At 51.8% G+C, this 27,071-nt stretch overlaps 1 protein-coding gene across 1 annotated transcript in view; it reads left to right on the plus strand.

Moving 5' to 3' along the window:
- Positions 1–27,071, plus strand: part of GALNT14 (polypeptide N-acetylgalactosaminyltransferase 14) — a 210,268-nt gene that overhangs the window by 133,748 nt on the left and 49,449 nt on the right. Inside the window, exon 2 of the mRNA XM_059188697.1 lies at positions 5,000–5,169. Coding sequence (XP_059044680.1) covers positions 5,000–5,169 — 170 coding nt within the window. The remainder of the gene's footprint in view (positions 1–4,999; positions 5,170–27,071) is intronic.

Consider the following 27,071-nt stretch of genomic DNA (forward strand, 5'->3'; position numbering starts at 1 on the left):
CTAATCTGTTGTTTATAGTTTCCACTTAAAAAAAGGACTTATTTCACTTATTTTTGGAAAGCAAGAGAGAGAGTGCAGTGGGGAGGGGCAGAGGAGGGAGCGGGAGAGAGAAATACAAGTAGAGCAGTGCTGGGTACAGAGCCCAACACAGGTTCATTCTCGCAACCCTGAATTCAGGACCCTGAGATCAGATCTGAGCCAAAACCAAGAGTCAGACGCTCAACTGATTGAGCCAGCCAGATGCCTTTGATCTTTTTTATTGTGATTTTGTCTTTCAGTGAGCTTTGTGGAACTCCTGAGGATGTAAATTGGAGATAGTTTTCTCCAGGTAGGATTTACGTTTGCTTCTGGCAGGAGACAGATTCTGGTTTAATATTAGAAGGAAACTTCTAGAAGTCGCAAGCCTTCGAAGTTTGGAATGGGTTCCTTGGGACCTCTGTGTCCCTGGCTGGACCCAGGAGGGATGTCCACTGGACAGTGGGATGTTATGCTGGAGTGTCAAATATTGAATGGGTAGATGAATTCTGTCATCTTTAAATAAGCCCTATCATTGTTTTCAGTTCTTACCTACTGTGTGTTAGCCTGGCATCTTCCAACCTTCCTGCAGGAATCTGCCTGTGGAGTTGCATCCTTTCTGCCCTGGCCTGGGGGGAGACCAGTCTTGCACTCAGGATGAAGAGTAGTGGACCAGTGCGGGGATGGTGAAGGAGACACAGAGATCCTCTGAGGGGGGAGATCTCAATCAGAGAAAGAAGTTGGCAGAGAAAAATAATGGGAAACACATAGTCTTTGAAGATGGCCAAAGGAAATGGCAGGAAGGCTCTGGGAAGGCAGTGTCACCTCGTGGTCGGGAGCACAACAGTGGAGCCAGGCTCCATGGGTTCAAACCCTGGCTCAAGCGTGTACTACCTGTGTGACATTGGCCAAGTCACCTGATCACTCTCTGCCTTGGTTTCCCCAGTTGTAAAATGGGAATGGTAAAATCGGCATCTGTGATTGTGAGGATTAGATGTGAAAGTTTATGACATGTGATAGGTACTCCTAGAGTGTTAGTTGTTTTATCGTAGGGTAAGTTTGAGAAGTTTTATTAAGGATCAGCACTGTTCAGAGAAGGATAGAAGTTTCTTCAAGTGATAGAGACATTCTCATTCTAATGGTAGGGGGTGGGGAAGAAAAGACCTAAGACAATGAGAGAACTAGTAGCTGGGGGAAAGAAGAGAGGGAGACAAACACATTAAAATCATAGAGAGCCCCATAATCAGTTCTAATAGCGCTGGAGCCAAATAATCAGCCTGCACGAGAAATGAGAGCAACAGGCCAGGGAAGGTCAGAGGAAAGGGGACTCGGGGCGTCTCCTGTAAGTACAAGTGGGAGGAAAGAAACAAATGTGCTTCTGCATGTTCATTTTTGGTGCCCAGTTATTTAAGCAGGCTTTGGGTGACGTAATCAGATCCATTCTGTTGAAAAGATCATCTTGGTTTTCTGTACATGACATCATACTTACAGTTGAAACGCATACACTCTAAGTTGAGTAAATTCTGGTCAGAGATGCAAGAAAGATTTTGCCTGTGGGTCGTGGGTGGTGGTGGGGGGGGGGCCACAGGAGGGGTCAGAGCCCTGGGGCGGGAGCTTGTGGGAGTTCCTGGTGGGAGAGAACCGTATTATCACTTCCTGTAACAGCAAAGTTTGCGAAGGTGCACGTGCGGGTCTAAGCAGTGCCTCGGGTGATCACAGGAGCCAGGAAGCAAGGAATCCAAAGTGTGGGTACCGCGTTGGTGGTATAGTGGTGAGCATAGCTGCCTTCCAAAGTGTGGGTACCATGTGCTGCCCTCTGGGTCCTCAGAGCCTGAATATGGGGCCTCGTGAATTGAAGAGCTTGGAAACCAACTCCAAATTAGTACTAGAAGTATTTGTGGGAGTCTGGGGCCCTTTAGAAATCCTGGGAGGGCCACAGCCACTTCCCTCTGCGGACCAGCAGGGAAAGAGGGGCTGGTCCTTCCCATGGGCTTGGCCTCCACCTCGCTCCTCTCCATTCGCTCTCCGGAGAGGACATGCCCCCGATTGGTTTCTGTGATAGAGCAAACAGAGGCATTGAGAGGTTCGAGAAGGATTCAATCAGCAGTCCCTTCACTTTCTAGCCATGAAGCTTGGGCAAGCCAGCCAGCTAGCCTCTCTCCCTGCTGATCCCTCTCTGTACAGATGGGGTTGTGTGTGCATTCTGAGGCAATATGTGTGGGATGCCTTGTAAAACAGAAATTATTATTCAGATGGTAATGTTAGTATTTTAAACACAGTGTCACTATTATTTAATACATCCAGATATTGTTGTAGGAAAACCAAGCTCCCAGGCCAGGGAGTTCCCCCCCAGTGGATCTCGGTGCAGCGAAGTGTGAACCCGCTCTGTGCACGTGACCATCGGAGGAAGCGGTCCCCTCCGGGGAAGTTTTGAGTGATTGTTCAGTTTTTCTCACCAGCCAGGCTGTTACTCTGGCTCTGAGCTTTCTAGGGTCCAGAATCACAGCTGAGTTCCCATGGCCCCCTCACCAAGGAGGCAGAATCTGCCAGGAATGGTTTGCTGCCTGTAGGGTGGTGATTGCTGGCCTTGAGCCTGGTCTGGTGTGAATAGAGAGTAGGGGACGAGGCCAAGAGGTCTCTACCTGCCTTTTCTCCAGCCCGTCCCCGGGGCCTGCTCCTCCATCTGCTTCTCCAGCTGATGCGTGGAACCTTCTTCCATCAGTGCCCCAGCACCGCCCCTGTTCAGCCCTCCCTTTCCACCAGCCTCAATTCCTGAGCTCCCCTCCCAGCTGGGCTCCTTGGGGCAATCTCTTCCCTCCACTTCGTCCCGCACCTGTGGCCAGAGGCCCTTCCCCCTGACCTGCTTCATACAGACCCAGCTGTGTTGCAGAATTCGCTTTCACTCATGCGTTCTTTGCGGTCCACATTCTGGCTGCCCCATTCCTGAGCTAGCCCTGTCCTCAGCAGATTCTCCCTTCCCCAGGTCTTCCCACCCTTTATCTGGGTTTTCACTACACACATATTTCCTCTCCCACTTCCTCCTAAGCAAAGCAAATTGCCTGCTCATCCTTCAAGCACAAACTGATTTGACGCTTCTTCCAGGCAGCCCTCCCCATTTCCCTCACTCCTCTGGTAGAAGCGGTAAAGGAGTCTTCATGCATGTCTCTCTGCAACCTTGCAACCTACTCGAGTTCTGGGACCTTCCATCTCTGCATCTCCCCTCCGTAGCACAGAGTGTTGGAGGAGCTCACCCCTGACTGAGAGACTTGCAGTGAATCTAACTGGGAACGAGCCAGTGGGGGACATTACCGGGTCCCATGATTTCAGAGGTGACAGCTGTCAGTCTGTGACATTGCACAGCTCAGGCTGGGTAGGGTGTGGAGGGGGAGGGTCTCACACTCCACCCCCTATGTAGCAGCAGTATCCAAGCACATTCATAAAATCAATTATTGGCTAAAACTCGCTGGTTTTCAAAGCTTCATTTTGTGCTATTAGCAAGAGAATGTTGTTTCAAAAGGAGATAACAGAGAGAGAGAGGCAGATCAATTACCAGATAAGATCGAGTGGTACGTGAGATAAATGTGCACATCATGAACCACCCCACAGAGCCACCTTCTGGGTTTGGGGGGCACCTGGCCAGACATCTGCGGGGCCTGCCCTGAACCTTTCCTTCAGGTTCCGCACGTCCAGGAGGGCTTCCTGGTCAGCGATGAGGGAGGGGGTCCAGGCAGCTTTTCACATTTGCACCGCAACCAGGGGTCAGTAACACACGAGTGAGCATCCCATCCTTGGGGACATTGTTAGCCCCAGGGCCCCAGCCCTCACCGTCTAGGGCAGAACCTGGTCAGTGGGTTCTCCCCAGAGATAGAGTGCCAGCCTCCCCTGGCAGGGACCATTAAGGGAAGCAGCCAGCGTGCAGAGGCTCTGAAGCCGAGAGCTGGCGTGGTCCGGGAAGCCAAGGCAGCCCGGCTCTGGGCTCGAGCCACTGTGTGCCCTCACTGTGTGCCTTGCCTTCTCTGCTGTGCAAATGCACTGGCGGGCCCAGGAGGCTGAGCTCTGCTTTTGGCTCGACCCCTGTCCCACCTGTGCAGACAAACCTGGAACTTTGGTGAGAACTTGTCTTCCCAGCTCAGCACAGAGCGTCTGGGGAGGACAGAACAAGATCATGAGTACACAAGCTACTCATACCTATTTCTAAAGCACTGTTCCTGCACTGATGCTTAAATATAATCCCAGCTTTAGGGACACTTGCGTGGCTCGGTCAGTTCAGGGTCCGACTCTTGATTTTGGCTCAGAACCTGATCTCAGGGATGGAGCCCCCTATGGGACCCCCTGCTTGAGGTTCTCACTCTCCCTCTGCCCTTTCCTCTGCATGCTCTTTCTCTCTCAAATAAATAAATAATCTAAAAAAAAGTAATCACAGATTTCTGGGTCAGGTCAGAGGAAGAGGGGAACACGCAGGCCTCCATCCGGTGGGGAGCACGTTCTTACAGATGGATCGCCTGCGTCCTGTGGCAGAGGGGGGATGGCGGTCCTAGTCCTTCTGTACCTGCTCCCAAGCCAGCGCTTTTCAGCCAGGTGTTCTCAGATTACCCTGGTGAGGCGGCCTGCGGGCTCAGGGTGCTAGAACCCAAGTCCCAGCCCAGCCAACTTCCTGAGGGTGGGATCCTGAGCAAGGAGGTACTTAGCCCATGGAGGCTGTTTTCTTGTGTTGGTCCTGGGACCACATCCTGGGACGGCCAGTGGGAATGAGTAACGGTTCTAGCACAGCGCCTCGTGCACAGGGCTCAGCAAACAGCAGCTGCCCTCACCGTGTCGCCCTGTGTGTTATCATCGTTGCTGAGGTTTCATTAACCTCTGGCCCCATCCTTGGGCTAAACTGTGCCGGGGAAAACCTGTTCTCTGCAGCTGGGCAGCAACAGACAGAGAGGGCTGGGGGAGGGCTGGGAGCTCTTCTCACTGACTTCGCATTTGTGCTCTGCAGACTTTGGACTCTGACTGGGAAGACCCATGGGACCAGTTTGATGAGCGGCAGTATCTGAATGCCAAAAAGTGGCGCGTGGGTGACGATCCCTATAAGCTGTATGCTTTCAACCAGCGGGAGAGCGAGCGGATCTCCAGCAGCCGGGCAGTGCCTGACACCCGCCATCTGAGGTACCTCCCCCTGCTCTCACTTGCTACTCTCTCTCCTACCCGGTGGTGATGACAGAGCAAGGGCAGGCTGGATTCGGGGGATGGGGATGGGCTGTACCAAGAATCGGGGCAGGCACACGCAATCTGCAGGCTGGACTCGGGGTTGCGGGGACCCGGGCCAAGGATCGGGGCAGGTACATACCATCTGCAGGCTGGATTGGGGATGCCCAGGCCAAGGATCGAGGCAGGCATGCACCGTCTGTTGCCGGCCGGTCAGTAGTTAAGGCTCTCTGCACTCCTCACTGCTGTGAGCCACCCCCCAGGCGCCTCCAGGGGGAATAGGGGAGACCCCTTCGCCTGCACTTTGCCCCCCTCACCCAGTGTCCACCCCGAAATCATGGAGCACTAGAGAACTTAGAGCCTGAGCCTGGTTTCCCTGGTAGATTCCCATGGCCTGGCCTGGCACGGCTTTCAAAGGGAGGGAGGGCAAGACCCGCGGACCCCTGGGAAGTCAGGTTGGTGGCTTCGTCTGTCGCTGGGATGGGTCATTTCCTCGGACAGCCCAGTTTCGTCATGCGAGATGCGGGGCTTCTTCACATGCCCCTGCTGTCTGCTGTGGGGCGCCCTGTTCCCAGCCTCTGTTCTGCTGTCTCCTCCGCGGGAGGTCAGGCCTGACACAATGCAGAAAGCTTCTTTTCTCGGGGGAAGGAGCCTTTGTGAAGGTCGGTTGCCTCATTACCAGTCCCTCCTAGAATCAATACAGTCCTTTGCTTCCTCATGAGGCCCGAGTAAGCTGGTCCATCTCTACCCCAGCCCCTCCGCACTGGCCTCCCTGCCTACAACGGGGAGGCCCAGCTGTGCCGAAGGCCCCCAGGGCTGTGTTTCTGTCTCCCATGGGAAATGCACTTGGCACCAGCTCCAAAGAGCAGACAGGCGTGTTCGGGGTGGAGGGGCTTGGAGGTGTGGTTAAACCGAGAGGCTGGCCGACTGGGGGCAGCTTCTCAGCTTTCTGTCTTTGTTTGGGTCTGGGGAGACCTGCTTGTGGATACTGGGGTGTCACTGGGAGCAGGTCAGTAAGAGTTTTCATGACTTAGGATGCCGGTCAATCTGGTGATGCTTAAGTTGTCAGTCTGTGAAGGGGGGTGGACTCAGTTTCCCCAGCTAGGCTGTACAACCCAGAGACCTTGACTTACATAACATGCATCTCATGGAGGGGCTCATGTCAGTCACCATCATTCATAAAAGGAGCCAGAGCCCCGATCCCCCCATAGGGCCCTGAGCCATAAGGCATCTGTGGCTTTAGAAGTCTTCAGAAGACTCCAAGAGTCTGCAAACTGAACACCCCCCGACCCTAGCCTCGAGGTACCCACGAGAGTCTCCTTAGCAGCAGGAAATGCCCTACAGTCAGAGATCTGGGGCACTGGCTCTACCTCGAACATTCTTGGCTGCTGGCCTGAAAGCTTCTTCAAGTCAGAGTCTTGTAATATTGCTGTCAGAATTCCGCAGCCCTTATCATGGCCCTTGGCATCTGAGAGAATTTTCTTTAAAACTTAGGTAACCTGGGGGCAGCTGGGTGGCTCAGTTGGTTAAGTGTCTGCCTTCAGCTCAGGTCATGATCTTGGGGTCCTGTGATCGAGCCCCGTGTCAGGATCCCTGCTCGGCAGAGAGCCTGCTTCTCCCTCTCCCTCTGCCCCTCCCCTCCTGCTTGTGCTCTTTCTCTCAAATAAATAAATAAAATCTTTTAAAAAGGATTAAGTAATTTTATTTCCCTGAGCGGAGACTACAGGTAGAATGGAGAAGAAGGCTGAAAAGTCCCCCATCTTAGGCACCTGGTCCCTCCCTTGTCCTGAGTCCTGATGGTGAGAACCTCTAGAAGGACGAAGGGCTACCTCCCAGCCAGGAAAGGAGCCGGTACATTGGGATACGAGCTCTGTAGAAGGGAGGCAAGGAGTGGGGGGTTCACTGAGCAGGCAGGTTCCAGGGGATACCCTGAGCAGGACGAATTTCTGTGTTCACCCTCATCTGTGATCCGAGAGGCAGAAATGAAAGTGGTTTAAGAGGACTGGACATAGGTGCGGGATGTGGGGGAGGAACTGAGACCGTCCGCCAGGATTCTGGTTTACCGGGTCCTGTTCGGGGTTCTCTCCCAGTGCGTTGTATCTGTCAGGGAAGTTTGATCTGCTGGCAGGGTGGCAAGAGGGACGGACAGGATTTAGATGGAATCTAAGGCCCCTTTGGGGAAGACAAAGAGGAAAAGTCTGTCAGCCATATGTGTGCCTCTGGGCGCTCACCTTGCCCTGTGGGAGTGGGAATTGTGTGACTCGGAGAATTTCAGATCTGGGGATCCTGATCCAAAAAAGCAGAGAGAGGAGAGGACAGGGGAATAGGAATGAGAGCAGGCACATGGGACCAGGCAGCCATGGCGGGGCTGTTGAGCACCGACTGTGTACAAAGCCCCAGGCTAGTGCAATGGCGTCAGCCATGTCTAGGCTGAGGGTGGTAGGGGGCTGAGTCTGTGCCCAGACCACTCTTGTGCTAAAGAGAGTTCCAGAGACTGCCAGCGAAGACCAGGATGCTTCCCTCAGATGGGCCCCCCCACCCCCGGGGATGGACTTTCTGTCTACAGGATCTCATTCTTCCAGCCCTCGATTCCCAGGGAATTGTGTCCGTGAAGTTAAAACCACCAACTAAATCCCTTAATCCTGTGACGCCAGCTTTCCTGTATCCTGACTTCATCCTGAGGTAATGCCCGGGGCCGGCCTGCCTGGGCTGCCAGCACACCAGGACCCGTCTTGGGGCCTGCTCGTCCCTGCTCTAACCAGCTGTGGCTGCTGGTGACCTGTCTCCCGTCGCCCAGGGATTCAGTCAGGGGCTGTCATTTACTGCGAGGGCTGTGCTGTGCATTGTAGGATGCTGGGCAGCCTCTCTGGGCTCCACCCACCAGATGCCAGGAGCACCCCTCACCATGTGATGTGGCCAGCTGTCACCGGAGGGGCAGAGGGGCAGCGAGACCGAACTCCTGCTGCAGAGCCAGCCCCACTTCTTACCTCAAGACTGAAACATCAACAACCCTGGCAACAGAACAAGGCCTTCCACCCTTTAGCGGAGACAGCTTTGCTGGCTTCCAGTACAGTGCCTGGCAGGTGATAGAATTCTGAGAAACACTTGTTGAACAAAGGAGAGGGAGAGGAAATCTGCAAAGACACTTGACTACTTTGCCCCATGTGTCTTCTGTGCAAAGAGGGAAAGAGGGCAGAGAAGCAGCCCCCCAGCCTCCTCTCCTTCCATCCTCGGCGGCTTCCGATGAGGAGGCAGGAGAACGGAGTCCGTGAAAGGAGTTCTCATTAGTGGGAAGAAAAGAGCAAAGAAACAGCATGGGGGAGTGGCCTGAGCTTATTAAATTTGCTTCCAATTTTCTTACCACCATAATTGGATTCTGATTTATAGGACGCGTGTGGACGAGCGCCTGAGATGGAGCTATTAGCTGAGCATTAGAGCACACGCTGCAGGGAGGCCGGCGTTGGGGGGCATCGCCCAGGAATTCAGAAATGCCACGAGGCCGGAGGAGGCAGCAGGTGGGGGGAGGGGACAGGGCCACAGAAGTTTTTGCCCGATAGGCTGCTGAGCCGATGGAAAAGCCAAGCACACTGGTAGTTATGGAAGCCTTCCCAAGCACATCGTGGCCTGGCCCCGAGCAAAAGCAGCCTCATAGAGGCCGGGGCTTCATCTCCCTATGAGGAATAGAACCATCACCTTGTCCTCTTGGTCCTCCATGTCAGGGAACCCCGGGTATTTTATGGAGATGGCTGGAGTCACCTGGAGAGCAGAGTGACCGAGGCAAGGAGGTGGGCTTGGAACTCCCCATTCCCAGGCTTTATGGGGTGTTGGGCAGTGAGGGATGTCCACATCCAGGCTAGTTTAGTGAGTATCTCTGGTTTCCAAAGGATCCGCTTCATATTCACCCTTGGGGGTTGACAACCAGAACTTCCCTTGCTCACCCACCCCTGACCCAACAGGCAACATTTTCACAGTCTCGAGATGGACGGCTGCTGTCATCGGCCTTTCAATACATCTTGGCTGTGGCTCAGTTTCCTCATCCCTGATCCAGGCCAGTGGGAGGCATGGGAACCAGGCCCAGCAGTGGTCTTCCCTCTGCACATTCTCTCCCAGCTTTGCTCTCTCTTTACATTGGACTAGAAGGCCTTGAAGCTTTATGGGCACAGTCACTGCACCTTGCAAGTCCATGGATCCTGCTGCAGCCGGTCTTCTCGTTCTGGAAGTATCCACGTCCATGTGCTTGGCTCTCCCACCTGCCTCCATGGGAATCTCTTGGTTGTGCTGGTGTTGGAACAACCTCTTGCCATCTTGTCCCCTGAGACCCTCAATCCTGTTAACATGGATGAGAGAGCCCTAACTCCTGGGGTCCCGCCAAGGTCCACTAGGGTTGCAAGAATGACGACGAGATGGCAATGGTGTCACTGTGTCAGTGTAACAAAGGGATAGCATCTAGCCAGGGTGATTCTGAGATGATTTCCCAGCAGAGTTCTCCTGTTTATCGAGCACGGATGGTCCAACAAACAGTCCTTGTTTTCCAGTTGTCCTGCCCTCACCACTGTCCCCACATTTGGGTGACAGCAGCTGGCCCTGCCCTCATCCAAGCAGCACAGAAAACATCTAGCAGACAAGAAGCCACTCGATAGAGGCACCCCCCCCCCCCCGGGGAGGGGAGGGCAGTATTTTGATAAAGCAAATGTATATTTTTTGCTGTTGCCTAGCAATACTTATTATGGGGTTGCTTTGACTGTGGGGGCGCAGGTGGCAGGGTGGACTGCGCCCAGGAACCACGAGCTGGAAGACCTTGCCGCTGGGAAGCCTCATTAGGTCACGTCCTGCTGGCCGGCGGGCACTGATTTTTCCCCTCAGCCTACTCTCCCAGCCTCTGTCCAGGGCACGGTGCTAAATGGTTCAAACAGTGGGATACCCATCGCTTGCCTGGAGGGAAAATTCCACACTTCGATAGGTCTCACCAGGAAGACATTTTTCCTTTGCTCCTTTTCATCCTGGGAAATGAAGGGGCAGCGGCCCAGTCTGGGATCGCCAGTCTCCCTCCTCGTATTTACTCGGTTGGAATGGCTGCCAAAGATCGTCATCATTTCTCTCCTTGTACTCGTCACTTAGCAGTAATAGGATAAAAATCTTTACGGCTGGGAACGGCTAAGCATAAAAAATGTTCATATTCCCTCCGAGTCAAGGCTATTCCACGAGCTTAGCACAGAGTTGGTGATTCCGCATCGAGGCGGAGGGACAAGAGAGGAAACCCATCACAGACACTTAGCTTTTGCAAACATGCTCTCCCCATCTGCTCTGTTCTGGTCCCTCCTGTGCACCATTTTTCAATACAGGAGTTTGTGAGCCTGTTGATAGGAGCTGTGAGTGCGCCTCCCTCTAGAGCATCCTGGAGTCCCAGGGAGCCTTGGATGGGGGCAGCAGAATGAGTTTCTGCACATCCTAGAAGTGGCTTTCCGGAAGAATGGCATCGGCTGCCCTGGGGGCTGTCTGAGTCCCTGGGGCAAGGTGTAGGAGCGGGTTCTCACCAGGGGGGAGGGGAGGAGAAACCACAGAAGCTGAGCTGGGAGGTGCCTCTGGGCCAGGATTCCTTCCACTCCTGGGCCTCTAGGTCCTTATTTGCTAGCCCTGCTTCTCCACCTCTGCCTCTTCTGTGAGTTTCAGGCAGATTTCCCAAAGAGGCAGCATCTCAGCCTTTGAAAGGGGACTGGTCAAGAAAATTGTGGATGAGAATTCATCTGAACGAGCTTCCTTCACTAATGTCTTCTCACCCCTTGTTTGAGCTCATTCCCACCAGCGTTGACATTGTGTGTTGTGTGCATTCATTCATTTTCCTGTTCTTCCACTCATTCATCCACTGGACAGGTTTATTGAGCAATAACCACATGCCAAGCTCAATGCTAGGAATTGGTCCCCCTCCCAGGGAGCTCATGGTCTATGGAGAAAATGCACATGGCACTGATGCCTGGTGCTCAACTGTGAATTGCTCTGAGGCCTGTCGTTGAATCTGGAACTAATGCATGGACTTCCTGTCCTCAATTCCCAAGTGCCCATCTCCTGCCCTGTCCTGGTTTTGGTGTCACTATTTCTGTCTTGGACATGAAGCAAACCATATGAGTTGGGAACTTTCCTGTAAAAAAAAAAAAAAAAAAGTTGAAACAGCATTAAGCTGGTTTACCCAGGAGAAGGAAGAAGGCATTTGCACTTGGACAGGAGGCAGAGGCTTTTGGAAGGAAATGGCATTGGAGCTGGAATTGGGGGCGACATGTAGGATTTTAACTGGTGGCAGGCATCCCAGATTGAGGGAACAGCATACGCAAAGACAAGGAGGTGGAAGAGCCACATTGTTTTGCAGGAGTCAGTCCAATTTCCTTGGAGTGTGGGTGATGGAGGGGAAAGTAATTCTGGATGGGAAACTTGGGGTTGGGTTGTAGCCAAGTCTTGAATTCAAGGTAAGGAATTTAGAGTCAGTTCAGTCAACACTGGAATGCTTGGACTCTCATCGTGTCATAGCCTCATCATCTCAGTAACCCCAGGAGATCTCCTAAACAACGCATCCCTGGCCAGTCCTGGGTCAGTGGAGCTCCTGCCGAGATGGACGGGAGGCCGTGGGGAATACTACGGTAGGTCCGAACAGAACAGTGATGCCCTCTGCACCCCCAAAACCATCCCAGTGGGGTAGAGTGTGACGTAGGATCTTGGCTCTAAGGCATTGACATCCTCAGGTTGGGGGTGCTGGGTGCTACAGTGGGGAATTTGTTCCCCATTGTAGGTGGGAGAGAAGTGAGAACTGGTCTGGAGGGAATAGTAGATGGTGAGGTCCGGGAAAAGGAGTCTGTCCAGTCTGACTGTTGGATTTGGGGCTGAGTACCAGTACTGGGTACGAAGACTTGGGCAGAAAAACAAGACTAGCAGATGGAGCACATCCTAGGTAAAGAGATCTAGGCTCAGGGGGGTTAGGGGACATGTCCAGGATCACACAGCTAGTCAGTGTTTGGCTGAAACTCAAAACCCAAGTTTTCTGGTTCTAGGTCTGTATGTAGATAAATATATATATATATATATATATATATATATATATATATATATATATATATATATATGTATGTATATATTCTGTCCCAATTAAAAAGCCTGGATTATGTCCAAGTTCACTGAGCACGCACATGTTTTACTGGTGCTTGTAGGGCAAGGAGAAAAGATGATGTGTGAGGGTTCTGTTTCCCAGTTGAGATAGTTTGATACTTCGATTTGAGCTTTGCTTGGGGCATGGATATAACGTATTTCAGGCAGCTGACGGAGTCAGTAGTTTCTTGTGTTCTGTCGCCAAGACCAAGAAGAACCTGTGTGCCTTGAAAGGCACTAAATGGTTTTAGCTGTGGAGGCACATTTTCCTCTCTCCCCATTGGGTTTGCCTCCTTTATTACATGTTGCCTGAGGAAGGAGATGATGGAAAGGAATGTGGAAAGATACAGAGAAGTGGGTCAGTGCCCAGAATTGGGAAACTGGTTTGGAATTAAATATTTCCCTTGCAGAATTTATCCTGCCAATTATTGAGTCTTAGGTTAGTAGGTGTTAACCTTAAAAATCGAACAACAAAGGCGTCAAGCAGCAAATGAGTTTGCTCAGGAAGAGCAGAGATATCACAGTTTGGGGTCTATAATCTATAGACAGGCAAGTCTGGAGAACGAAGGGGAGAGCGTTCTCCAGTGGAAGAAAGAAGGAAGTCGGAGGGGTCGTTCGGAACAAACGTTCATTGGAGGAAAAAGAGTTTGAAGTGGTGGCAGCTTCTCATTGGCTGCAGGCAAAGACAGCCTGAGGTTTCCTTTACTCATTTTCACACCGGGACATATCCGTCAATAAGCAGTCCACACACTTGCTCTCATGGGGCTTCCTCAAGGAGGCAAATCTGCCAGCTGGGTGACTGGGAGCTCCTCACTGCCCTCCGCAGGCCACCCATCCCTTCTCACCAGAGGGCCACTCCCCTGGGAAGAATGTTCCCTTCACTAGCCTTGAAAACAAGCCCTGACCCGTGGACTTGGGGGCCAGTAACACCAAGGAGAAGGTGCCATCATGGCTTTATCCTCTAAGTTATCCTTTTTTCCCGCATTCATTGCCTTTGGAATATACATTTTTAAGAAAGCAGAAGGCTGAAGAGGAGACCCTGGACTTCCACTGTGCATCCTGGAATGTTCCCTTTAGTGCTAGACAGCTGGAGTGCTCAGGGGAAGAGAAAGCAATACAGAGTTTGGCTGTGGTTCTTGCCTCTAATCGTGGGCTATATTGAAGCCTTTCACTTCCGTGACTTTTGAAATATGTCTGCAAGACCAAAATATTCCTCAAGATCCAGAACCTCTCCTCGTCTTACTTAGAATCAGAGTCCCACATATGTACAGAAAGGTTGACACTTCATACATATGCCGCTTGAAGAAATTTCCAGAGAGAACACTCCCGCATTCCCACATCAAGCACCTCCATCAAGGGAAGGGTGACTGTTAGTTTGCCAGAAGCATCCTGTTGTCCCAGCCCTTACTCCCCACTGTAGGTAAGACTGTCCCAACTTCAAATGCCAGAGTCTGGCATTGCTTATTTTTGAACTTTAAATAAAAAGACTTACACAGTATGTGCTCTTGTGTGTCTGGCTTCCCTCAAAATTAAGTGTGTGAAACCAGCCATGTTTTCCGAGATGTGGTGTATTTATTTTCACTGCTGTATAGTATTCCTTGGTGTGAGTCTGTTGCAATCTATGTATCTGTTCCACTGTTAATCCTCGTTTGGGGTTTTTCCAGTGTGGAGCTCTGATGAACCATGTTCCTTTGATTAATCTTATACTTGTCTTTTGGTGAACACGCATGTTGACCCCACCCACCGTGTACGTGTCTGAGAGTTCCATGGCTCCACATCTTTGCAGTCAGTCACTGGCTATTGTCTGTTTCACTGGAGCCTTTGAGAGGCTGAGTCGTGGTATCTTCCTGTGGTTGGGGTTCACCTTTCCCTGATCACTGAGGCAGGGCACCTTTCAGAAGTTCGTGGGCCACGCCAGTCGCCAGTCAAGCATTTCACACCTGCTTCTCTTCACCTCTCTAGGCCCTTTGCCCAAGAACGAAGCACAACGCCTGACTCTTAGTCTGTCCTCAATAATTTCTCTACAGAGTGTTTATGTCATTTTCTCCCACATCATGGCGGTGCACGATAAACGGGAGGGAAGCCACTAGACAGAGCGTGAGAAGCCGTGGGTCCTGTCTAAGATAGTGCCCAACACTTCAGCCCTCAGTGTGTCTGTTTCCTCACAGGTAAGAAGAGAGACGTAGCTCAGAGATGCTTATTAAGGTCACTTCCAGCCTTGTCTGCTGGTTGAAAATACTGGTGCTGATAAGAATGTGCAAGAACTGACTGAGGGACTGAATCTGATTGGAGGCTATTTCCAGAAGCACAACTCCCTCCAGCTCAGCAGCACACACAACCCCCCCCCCCCCCCGCCGCCACCATGGCCCTGGATGAATCCTTCCCCTCACACACTTCTCTTCCTAAGGAGACTCAAGGGCCTGCAGGACTACAAGAGCTGTCCTTTATGGCCGGCTTGCCCATTTCTTTGCGCCCTTATGCCTTCCCTTGGGTGGAGGTCCCCAGACCCCCCACCCAGCTTGAGATGCCAGCGTAAGCTGCTTTGATACCATCTTCCAACAACAGAGCTATTTGCTCCTGGAGTGGGCACGTCCCAAGGATGGCAGCTTGACTGAAAACTGGGGACCTGCCCACGGTTTTCAGCGTGGAATAAGGTGTCAGAACATGTGAACTTTCTCCCTTTATACCACAGAATGTTGTCATGTTGGGTTCCTGTTACCCCCCAGCGCTTTGAAGAACCATCGGCTGGGGTGACGTGCCCCTTCTCTGCACCTCTAATGCCAGAAAGAGATGGGGCTGGCAGGACGGGCCCCGGGTCCTCCTGAGGGGCTCAGGCACCTGGTACAAGTCCTCAGTAAAATCTGAACCTTGGGAAAAAAAAAAAAAATCTGAACCTTGGCTATGCTCAGAGTAAGAGTAACCACACCTTGTAGCTCCAGAAGACTGCACAGAGCCTTCTCATGTCCCTTTAAAAAAAAAAAAAAAAAAAAAAAAGGATTTATTTATTTATTTGACAGAGACAGAGACAAAGACAAGTGAGGGAATGCAAGTGGGGGGGCAGAAGAGGGGAAAATCTGGCTTCCCACTGGATGCGGGGCTCGATCTCAGGACCCTGGGATCATGACCTGAGCCAAAGGCAGACACTTAATGACTGAGCCACCCAAATGCCCCCCCCCCCCACATCCCTTTCTTAGCAGCGCTAAAGGAGCCCTGGCACCATAGCTGGTTAAGGAGTGGCAGGGCGAGGCATCCTAGCCCTGTGGGCTTTGAGATTGGGTTGCCTATCATGTATCAGCTGCTCCTTGGGCGAGTTACTCAAACTCCCCGAGCCCCAGTGCCTCATCTTGAAATGGAAATAATAATAAAAGCCAGGGTTGCCCTCAGGGGGAGAGAAATAATCCATGCCGGAAGCCAAGCAGAGTCTTTAGCCCCGGGTCAGCTCTGTCTGTTAGCTGCCGTGCTGAGTGTCCGGTGGCCCGAGTTCCAGGATCCCTGGGAGCACCCAGACCCGGGGATCTTACCGAGGCTCGGCAGCAAGCCTGGGAGGCAGGGCAGAGCGGGGGCCGGCCCTGAAGGAGCAAGGAGCTACGTGAATGAGTTTGGAGAGGCCCTGGCTCTGTGCCCAGTCCCCCACCTCTGAGCTGGGGTGTGCTCCAGGAACAGGGGCGTGCGGGGGCGGGGAGGTGCGGGCAGAGAAGTTCTGCTCGGCGCTTCCTGCCTCTCAGCCTTGGCTCCTGGTGCCGAAACACTTCACTTGCCTGAATGTCAAACTTAACTTAAAAAAACCCGAGCGCAAAATAAGCAATGAGGCAAGCGTGATGCCGCGTCTGGTGAAATGTGTACTTTTAAAATAGTGGGGAGAGAAGCCAAGGCCAGCAGAGGGAGTGATTTCAGGGCCGGGGGCCAGGAAGCAGAACTGTGTCTGACAGCAGATGAAAAGAGCAGAGGAGGTGACAGGTGGGGGGCGGGTGGCTGTGGAAAGCCGGTGCTGGCCAGGGTGACAGACAGTGGGATGGAGTGACGCGAGCGGTGGGCCTGGGGGCGGCTGGAAAAGCAGCTGAAGTAAGGCACAATGTAACAGAAGAAGGGGGCCCTGTGGAGTCACGTAGCAGCAGGGTTTGGTCTGGGCCAGCAAGGGCACGGTTAGCTAATGTCCCTGTGGTTGTCCTTGGTGTCCCTGGTGCAGCAGGGGAACCCTGATATTTGACTGAAGCAGGGGTGTCTGGACAGCTCTCACCTCCTGCCGCCACCTGACCCTCTCCATAACCCTGACACCGGCCAGAGCCGTTCCTCTGCTCTCCTTCCCTGCTCTGCCACGTATCCCCTTGATGCATCATATGGACACATCTTTTTTTTTTTTTTTTTAAATTTTACTAATTTGTTAGAGAGAGCAGAGGGAGGGGCACAGGGAGAGGGAGAATCTCTAGCAGATTCTGAGCTGAGCATGGAGCCTGATATGGGGCTCCATCCCACGACCCCAAGCTCATGACCTGAGCTGAAATCAGGAGTTAGGCGTTCACCTACTGAGCCACGCAGCACCCCTGGACACATCATTTATTCCTAACCCCAAGCCTCACTGAGCCTGCCTGTACCACCTCTGGAGACAGCAGGCATCCACTTTGCTCTCACCCGTTCCACCTCAGGACAGGTCCCACTGTTGACCTTGGACCCAAGCCCACACCTTTGGAGTCTGACTTGGCCCACCCTCATTCCCTTGAGTGTGCCTCCTACATAGCCCTTGGACCTTGGCCTTGCTTGGTCCTCAGCGACTGTCCCCTCTCACCAGGGTGACTTCTGTGGCAGCCCCCACCGCCCTCCACCATGCATCTGGCCCCGGACCAGTCTGTCCTCTGCGTTTCCTCCATGGAGATCTTTCTAAATGCAGACACTTGGCTTCCCATCTAAAATCCTTCTAATGTCGTTGGCTCGCTTCTCCCGGAAGGCCGGTCCACCCCAGCTAGTCAGGGGCTGTGGCTCCCTGACGGTGCTCAAAGCATCATGGCTTTTCATCTGTGCTGCTCTGTCTGCGCAGGGCACTCCTGCATCTTTCAGGAACCTGGGGTGGGGTGAAGAGGGTCTTTTCCAAGAAGACATCTCACCCCCTCCCCCTGAGTTCAGTGGCTCCCCCTCACTCCCATGCTCACTGTGAGCACTCGTTACCCCAGGGGCACACATCTATCTTCCCCACCCCCCCGCCCCATGACCCAGAGTGACCGGGTGAAGGTGTGCCGGCAGCGTGCCTGACACATAGTCTCTCATCGGTACAGGTTGAGGGACTGCAGACCCAAAGCGTACCTCGCTGGCTTCCCTGTCAAACTGTCTCCTGAAAACATGAGGCTTTGGGAGCACAGGTATGGGGAAAGAATCCTCGAAACAGAGGGAGAAAATCAAATCCTGGGAAATTTAAACCCACCTTCACTCAACAAAGGATTCTCCGTGTTAGCCCATAAATCCGGGACCATAATCAGCCAATGTTTATTGATCAAAGTATTCCCCTGGCACGTGGCAGGCACCTTGTATGTGTTCTCCCAGCCCAGCAACCTTGCTGTGATTCTGGTTGAGAGATGAGGACATCGACTCCAGTCGGTTGACTAAATTGCCCTTAAGAAATGTAAAGAATTAGGAAAGTGGGCCCTGCCCATAGAGAAGACAGCACAGCTTTGCAGACAGGGGAGTAACTCCCATGAGAAATGTGGTAGGGGACGCTGACGTGGGTGGGCATAAGGCTGGCATTTAGGCAGCCCTGGACAAGAAGATGGGGTGTGGGGGATGGGGAGGCGTGTGGCGGTCGTGCTCAAGGGAGAAATGAATGGACCAGGTTAGCAGGACTGGAAGGCTCAGGCAGGGGAGTTATGGGGCAGGGCTGGGGGTTAGTGTGATTGGGGGGCCTTGGAATGCAGTCAGGGCTTGGCTTCAAGGACCCAAGTGAGGCTAGGGAGAGCAGGGAGGGAGGAGATGTTGGGGTGGCTCTGCAGGCAAGAACAGTCAGGGGGCTTTGCAAGGGTGCAGACCCAGCTTGGGCGGGCAGAAGTGAGAATAAAGGAGGCAGAATGTGGGGCAGGACCGACTCAGGATGGATAGATGGATGAATTGGCTAGGAGGAGAGCTTGGGAAGCTGTGAGAAGCCTTTGCTTTTTACCTCCCCCTTCGGACCTTCCAGAAGGGCACGCTGTTGTGAGTCCACAGAAGAAGTGGGGAACACTTGGCCCTCAAGCAGATGGTCCCTGAGCTCAGTGGCTGCAACCCTGGATTCACTAGGGCTACAGGTTTTATCCCAGCTGCTTCAGTCTGAGGATTGAAGGCAAAAGGTAAAAGGAAGGACTGACTATTCTCTGATCCTTGAGCTGGAGAGTCTGAGAAATATCAGGGAATTGCTCAGGGAGCATCAAAGGGAACTGCTATTCTTTAGCAGGTGAGGGACAGCCCAGACTTGTGTTTTTTCCATCTTTCCAGGACATTCTAGCATGTGTCCTTCAAGACCAAAGGCAGGGAGAAAGGTGAGAGAAAGGCCGGGAGCCACTGACTCACATGACCATCCAGGGGTCCCCAAGACGAGCATGTGAGAGCACAGAGTTGGGAGCCGGCCCATCTGGTTTTATCTCGAGGCTCCGCCGCTCACTGACCTGCCCTCACAGTCCCCTCTGCGATGAGAGAGGAGGACTTCGGAGAGTCACTGTGCAGATCTCAAGCTCTTGGGAGAAGACCTGAGGCAGAACCAGGGGTCAGTAGGTGTTGTGTGTTATTACTATTGTGTAACCTGATTCCAGCAGGGCTAAAATAAGACTTGAAGGAACCCTTGTCCCAGACACTGAGGAAATCTTTTTCAGAAACATTGCAAAATTAGGCCTTGGCCCAGCTCCACACTTCCTGGTCCCAGCTATACTCCGCCTTTGTCTTTTGAGAACATCCCCCCACCACGTGTGTGCACGCACACATTAAGCATACGAGCACAGGCGCACGCGGCTGCCATCTGGGTGGTTCTTGGTACCGGCGAACGCAGGTTCTGGCAGTGTCCCGAGAGAAGCCTCTTGGCTGTGTCCCGAGAGCCGTCACGCTTCCTGGAGGGACGGTCCTGCCGCTTCCCTGTGGCTTCCCCCAAACTCTGGGCTCCCACTCGTTTCAAAGGAGCTAGTCCACGTAACGGAGCAAAATCAGTTGTCTGGGCCAACAAGGGGGTCCTCTCTAGTGGGGAGAAGTGGTGGTTTCCAGAAGGCCTGAGTTTAGCCTGACGTATCCGCATCGCCTAGTCGGATGCAAGTTCTGAGCCAGTTGCACAGGCAGCAAAAGTACGTGAGGAGATAAGTGGGGACCTGAGATCATAAAAACCATCGCGAGCTGTGAGGCTCAACAGCCCCAAGAACAGACTTGGGGCTGTTGGTTCTGGAGCAAAGAGTAGAGGCTTCCTGTCTTCCATGTTCAGAGTGCATGGCACATGGGGTGGCGGGGGAGGGGGTGTCGAACCCAGGCACGTCATAATTTAGTGGGCAGACCTCTGAGCTGTACTTTCACGTGTGAATTAGTACAAATCTGATCCTTGGTGTTGGGGCAAGAGGGGATACCGTGAGTGAGATGCTCTTAAAGCTTAATTCTACAATTTAAAGGGTTTTTAATGGTTCTGAAATTGCAGCCTTTTCTAGTGTTTAAACAGCCTTTTATGAAAGGATGATATTAGATGATGGGATTTTTAAAATATGTTCTCTCCCACAAAATGTTGCAAACCTAATAATGGTCTTTATAAATTTTTTAAGGTTTTATTTTACTCGTACAAAAGAACCCAGCATCTAGAAACCATTGTCTGGCACTAAGGGTGAAATCTGAAATCGGATTGTATACAAGCTAAGCTTGAGGAATATCTAGGACAACGATGTGCGTTAGAAATAGACGTAAGCCACGTAGGCAACGTGAAATCTTCTAGTAGTCATGTTTTAAAAAGCAAAAGAAACAAGTGAAATTAATTTTAATAATACCTTTTAACTCAGTACACCCAAATATGACCATTTTGACATACAGTGAGTATGATGAGCTATTTTGCATTCTTTTTCATACAAAGTCTTTGCCATCTTGCACATATTTCACACTCCAATGCCCAGTAGCTACTGCATTGGACAGTGTGGGTCTGGACGAAGAGGGTGTCCAAACCATGTCTGGCAACCCCGTCCAGGTAGGATTCAGTCTGTCTCCCCTCACTTGAGAGAGCAAGTGTTCATCATCCTTGAACACTGTTCGATGGACATCTCGATGAACAGTGTTTTCACCTCCATGAACAGTGTTCTTCATCCCTGGGACTTTGGTAAACAAGGAGAACATCTCGGCTCTTTAAATACAGGTGGATATTTCCAATTCCAGCATGTCAGAGCTCTCCACAGGCATCAGATGACTGTCCCCAGTGTCTCCCAGGACACCCTTCATGCAAGGCTCCCTGTTTGTGCCACCGAGGCTCCATATTCCAACTTCGGTCTTAGTGACTTGTTTGGTCTCTCTTCTCCGTATGATTGACCTTGAGACCTTGCTCAGCTTAGAACTCAGGAGTTCCCTCGAGCTGGTGTAACTCATAACTTGTCAAGGAACGCTGTCCCCTCCAACTTCTTCTCAGTGGGCACCCACCTGCTTCCTCCCTCACAGATGCATCCACTCATTCTTCAGACCTGTGTTGTATGTCTTATGTGTTAGGTTCTGAGATCCCAACTACAAATGAGTCCTTGCCTTTGGTGCAGCCAATAGTAGAGGGGAAGATAAGTAAGTTCACAATGTTTGGTAATCGATTACGAGGATGTCCTCGGAGAGCACCTTGGAAAAGCCTGGGGAGATCAAGAAATGCTTTCCAGGGAAAGTAACTTCCAAGCCAAGATTAGAAGAACAGAAAATTGCCTGACCTTGAAAGAGAGGAGAGTGCATTTCAGACACGGGGAGGTGTTGAGGTCCATAGAAAGAAGAGTGGGTCAGGCAGAACCTGGCCGAAACTTGGAGCATGCAGGGGAGGAGTCAGAAGTGGTGCTGGGTCACTAGGATAGGAAGCTGTGATTAAGGGTTTCAGCTTCATTTTGCAAGCAGTTAGGTAGCGTTGAAACATGTTAAAAATTTGCAGTTTGGAAAGATCATTTTAGCTGCAGCATCCTGGATAGATTGTAAGGGGATAAAGCTGGCTGAGAAGTTGCTGCAGTAATGCAGACAAGACATGATGGGAATGTGAAGAAACAGCCAGGTCATGAGATAGGTAAGAGGGATTGACAGGCCTAGGCCTTTAGTTAGGTTAGGGGCCTGGGGAGAGGCAGGATTTGAGAATATCTCTTGGATTTGGGCACATGATAGATGGTGGGTTGGGGAACAAGGCACAGCAGACTTGGCCAAGGTGCTGAAGGCAGAGTGTAGGTGAAGAGGTCACCTCATGGGGACCTCCAAGGGAAGGTGCTCTTTAGGATTAGGAATAAGGTTGGGGACATTAGCAAACAGATAGGAAATTGAAGCCTTGGGGAAAAGTTGAGTAGTCCAAATAGAAGGAAGACTGAGAAGAAGATGGTTTACTAGAATTTGCAGGGGACACTAGAATTTCAGATGAGGGAAAGAAGAGGAAAACCCAGAAGAGACAGCCTAAGGAGAGGATAGCCACACTAAGGTGATTTCACCAAAGCCAAGGGCAAAGAACCAAGTATTTAATAAAATGTGTGACCCTCCATGTCACATTTTACAGAGGTAACAAGTAAAGCAAAGACTGAGAAGTTTCCATTAGTTTAGCGACATGGAGGAGTGGTAGGGATGTTGGTAGTAGGATTTGGTAGGGAGAGGGGGTGAGAGGGCACTGGAAGGCAGAAGTGAGCGGTAACCCTATGTGGACTGAAGCGTGGGGCCTCTCTGAGTCCTCTGACAGGGGCCCCAAGCTTGGTTCCTTGAAGGAAAGAGCAGGTTCAGTGGTAAGGCCCAGAAGATCCTTGCTGGACCATAACTAGCAGGGTGGCCTTGGGCAGGTCAGTTCACTGTTACGGGCCTCAATTTCCTCATCAGTGAATATAGAGGGAGCCGGAAGCAATGTGTTCTAAACCTGTGTCCCACACAGTCCTCCCTGTATATCCGGGAAACATGCACATTCCCGCTATGTGTAAGGCGTTGTGTGCTAGAAGAAAAGAAAAAATGCACGGGTGGGCGGGGGCAGGTTTTGAGATCAAAGCTGGGTAAACAGTAGGCTAGCAGGTCTCAGAACCTGTAACACGTTCATGTGTATTGGCGATCACCGGAAAGGTGATCTAGCAGTTTTCCAGTATTTCTCATTTGCCCAACTGACTTGACTTGTGCCAACTGTGTTCAGAGAGCAGGCATAGGCTTCTCTTGGAAACACTGTCCACCAGGGGTCGCCCAGCCAGATGCTCTCTGTGGTACTTCCTAGTGTTGCAGCAACTCAGGGGTTCGTCTGGAGTCCAGGAGAGAAAGGTCTTCCAGCTGCCAAGGGCTGCAAAACAAAGTAGAAGTGGAGGCTGGGCCTTTAGGGGAATCCAGATATCATGGCCTCTTTTTTTTTTTTTTTCTTGAAAGAGTAAGAGAGAGAGAAGGAGCAGGAGGGAGAGGAAAGGAGAAACCAAAGCTGGCTCCATGCTGAGTGCAGAGCCTGATGCAGGGCTCGATTCCACGACCACAAGATCATGACCTGACCCAAAACAAAGAGCTACCCAGGTGTACAATATTATGGCCTTTTATATAATGGTGCCCTCTTTCCCCAGTGAGCATCCCAGTCTGTCAGCAGAGATGCCTGGGGGACTTCTTACATTTGCCAGGAAAATGGGCTTGTAGAGCTATTTTCTGGAAACACTGTTCTGATCTATGGGCAGCCGTTAATCTGTTGGTGGAAGTGCTCTCGCAGGGTCAACATGTAGATTGTCTTAGAAATGTGATGCCACAGGGAGTCGGTGGCTGAGAAATCCAGAGGGATACCCTGAGGAGGAAGAAATGAACGGCAGGTCCTGAGCTGGACTGACAGCAGCAACTCCCATCCCTGGGAGAAGTGAGCAAAGAGACAACTTCTTATGTATTGTATGGTTCATATTAAGGGAGTTGAATCTATAAAGATTGGGACAAGCCCAAAAGGTACTACTGGAGAACTTTTCTGTGTGTGTAGGGCCCTCAGGCATCCATATCTAGCATCATCTTGGGGGATGGAGGCCACCAGAGGGTCCTGTAAGGGGCTCTGGAAGGACCTTGTGGGGTCAGCTACCAACTGCCCAAGAGGATTTATCATTGACCCCCAGGGAGTGAGAAATGCTGCTGACCTTGTTTCTTCAGGTACCTATATTCATTGTCTCTTGTTGCATAACAAATTACCCACCATTTAGTAGCTTAATAGGACATTTATTATCTCAGTTTCTGGGGATCAGGCATTCAGGCGTGGCTCAGGTGTGTCCTTGACTGCAGGCTCTCCCAGGCGGGAATCCAGGGGTCAGCTGGAGCTGCTGGCATCTGAGGGCAAAACCAGGCTGGACTCTCATCCCATCTCCCTTGTGTGGTTCTGGGCAGGATTCCAGTCCTCACGAGCTATTGACCCAAGGCCATGCTCACTCATTCCTAGCCATGTGGGACAGCCCCGCGTGGCAGCTTGCTTCACCAGCATGCACAAGCCGCAGGGATGGATGTCCCGATCTTTCCTAACCTGATCACAGACTTGGCATCCCAACACTTTAGCTGTGTTCTGTTCCTGAGAAGCCACTCACCGGGGTCAGCCCATGCTCCAGGGGAGGGGACACCACAAGGACTTGGGAGTCAGAGGCATCTGCTGCCCACCACAGTACCCGACCAGGCTTCAGGGAAGCTCATTCCCCAGCCCTGGCCCACGAACCCTCTTCCCAGCATAAAGGAATTTAATAATGCGTTCAGCAATTAAAATGTAGCAGCACAATGGAGTAACAGATCTCACTGTTATTCTTAGTATCATTTATGAGATGCAGGATTTCTGTAATCCTAAATGAGGACAGCTGTTGAGGCAAGACCTAGGAGCACTCTATGTTTATGTGGATGAACAAATTAATCTGCATGTGAAATCCCAGTGAAATTGACATGAAATAAAAATTTCATGCCTTACAGTGTATCTGTGTTGCCCATGAAATGAGATTAAAAGGAATTTCTGATTCTACCGTTGTCATACTTTTTATACTGCTTGCATTTTTCTCTTCTAAAGACTCGAGTTTGAACCCAGAAGCCAGGTGCAGGTTTGGCATTTTGTACCTTTTGGCCATCTTCCTTCTCCGCTTGGCTGGGAGCCGGCTTCCTTACAGACAACTGATTCGGGAATGTATTAGCTCTAAATGTATTCACTCTCAGCTCTAAATACAGAACCTGTGATTCTCAACGCAGATAGCATGTTCGCTGTCCCTGTCCCAGGGCAGCTGACATTCTGGAAAGGTCCCTGAGCCTTGAGCTTTGCTCCCCTCATCCTTCTGGGTGTTCGTGTCCTGGGGACTGAGGGGAGGAGATGCTGGTCTCATCAAGGCTGGAGCCATGACATGGGGAGATGAGACAAAAGTGTGGGAGGGACAGAGGATGTGCCCCCATGCCTCTGCACCTGGAAATCCTCAAATTGTCGCTCCCTCGGGGACAGACAGTGTTCTCCCAGGAAACAGGCCCCACCCCCACGCTATGCCTGTGTTTCTCTTGGCCCTCGAGTCCATAGAGCTTGGGAAATGGAACACACAGAGAAGACAGCCCATTCGTTCTCTCTGCCTGAGTCTGCCCTCTGCCACGTGGGCGAGACTGTAAGAGTCACGGTCACTAGCTATTTAGAAATAGGTGTGCACGGTTTGTCCCTCCCCCGCCCAGGGCCTCACTGAAATCACCGCTCTGCTGGCCGCATCCAGGCAGAAAGTAGGAGTCCCTGTCAGGATCCCCCAGTGGCGGCTCAGTCAGCCATTTCCCTGTCTTCCTCTAACTGCCCAGGAGCAGCAACCTGTCTCTCCCCTCTGGGCAGGTGGCTGCAACAGCTAGGTTCTAGAGTTCCATAGAAACTGCTTCTTGGGTTGGTAACTTGAGTGGGGACACATGGGTTCTCAGGGCATAGGGCACACAGATGGGACTTAGCAGCAGCTGGAGGCTTTTGGATATCCTAGTGCTTGGAACAGTGCTGGCGTGGAGAGGTAGTGGCATGGTGACAGTTGTGGCATGGTGACGAGGACAGCTAGCAGGCCTAGGTTCAAATCTCTGCACTGGCTACAAGTTACTTAACCTCCCTATGCCTCAGTCTCCTTCTGAGTGAGTCCATCAAGCAGTGACCCCTCATAAGGTTTTGGTGAGCATTTAAATACACAAGGTGCCCTGCACAGTGCCCGGCAGCAGGCGTCACTGAGTAGTAGGGGTTTTTTTGGTTATTTATTTATTTATTTACTTGGTGAGGGAGAGAACGAGCGAGCACATGCACCCACAAGCAGGGGTTGTATGCTGGGGGAGAGAGGGAGAGACAGAATCCCTGGCCGGCTCCACACACAGCACGGAGCCCGACACAGGGCTTGATCTCCCTACCCCGAGGTCATGACCTGAGTGAAGACCAAGAGCCAGACGCTTACCGACTGAGCTACCCAGGCGCCCCTGAAGTAGTAGTTTTAAAAACACGATGAGGTGGAGTTTTTATCCCTGTAGACCAGGAGCTGAGGCTTAGCGAAGGGAAGTCGCTGCCAAGCCCCCGAGTGGTAACACACCCAGGTGTCCCACCTCAGGCCTGTGTGATCTCCATTACATTCTGTGACGTATCTGTGTGACTTTTGCCCTTTTTCTAACTGCCTTCGATCTCCCCTCTGGGACATCGGAGCCCCCCCGCCCCGCCGGGAGCATCTCTTGTCTCACTTGGTGCCATTGTCATTTGTGGGGGAGTCCAGGGGCCTTCCTTTCCATCAACATTTTGGTGACCATAATTATTATTATTATCAGAGTCCCTGGGTCTGCCTCTCCATCACTCCCTCCTGCTTTGACTTTCCAAAGTCAAACACCAGATGTTATCATTTATGGCCATGTCTTTTCTTCCATAAGGGTAGCATGCTGTACGAGGAAGGTGTGTGTCCAGGAGTCAGAGGACCAGGTTACCAGCCCCAGCAGGTCCACATGGGACCATCAGGATCCTCTGTTGCCCACTGATAAGTTGGGGCTGGTGGGATCATAACAGTGCTTAGAGGCAGCTGTCCATTTCATGAGCTTTGGCAACAAAATAAAAGGCAGGTTCATGGGGCGCCTGGGTGCCTCTGTCGGTTAAGCATCTGCCTTCGGCTCAGGTTGTGATCCCAGGGTCCTGTGTCAGGCTTTGAGCTCAGCGGTGGGGAGTCTGCTTCTCCCTCTCCCCCTACCCCCCTCCCCGCCTCCTGTGTGCGTGCTCCCTCTCTCAAATAAATAAATAAAATAATTTTTTTTTTTAAAAAAAAAGCATGTGCACCTTACATTTCTATGGGAAATGACAGTGACCTTCACTTAGCATGTTTCTGACATACCCACCTTGGCACCTGTTGGAGTGTAGGGACGGGGCAGGGGTGGGTAGGGGAGCAGGGACCAGTGATGGAGAGCTGGAAAGAGATGGAAGGGGAAGAAGTTCCTTCCTGCGCCTGGGGCTGGTGTCTCAGAAGCTCCATGGAAGCGTCTCAGCCGGTAAGTGGTACTAAGCACTCAAAAAGTTGATGGTTCAGGAAGACACACCTGAATTTGGGGAAATTGAGAGCCTCAGTTGAATTTTTCAGAAAGAAAAAGAAGCACAGAACAACAACAACAAAAAAACCTGC

This window comes from Mustela lutreola, chromosome 9, assembly GCF_030435805.1.
Source record: "Mustela lutreola isolate mMusLut2 chromosome 9, mMusLut2.pri, whole genome shotgun sequence".
NCBI classification, from domain to species: Eukaryota; Metazoa; Chordata; class Mammalia; order Carnivora; family Mustelidae; genus Mustela; species Mustela lutreola.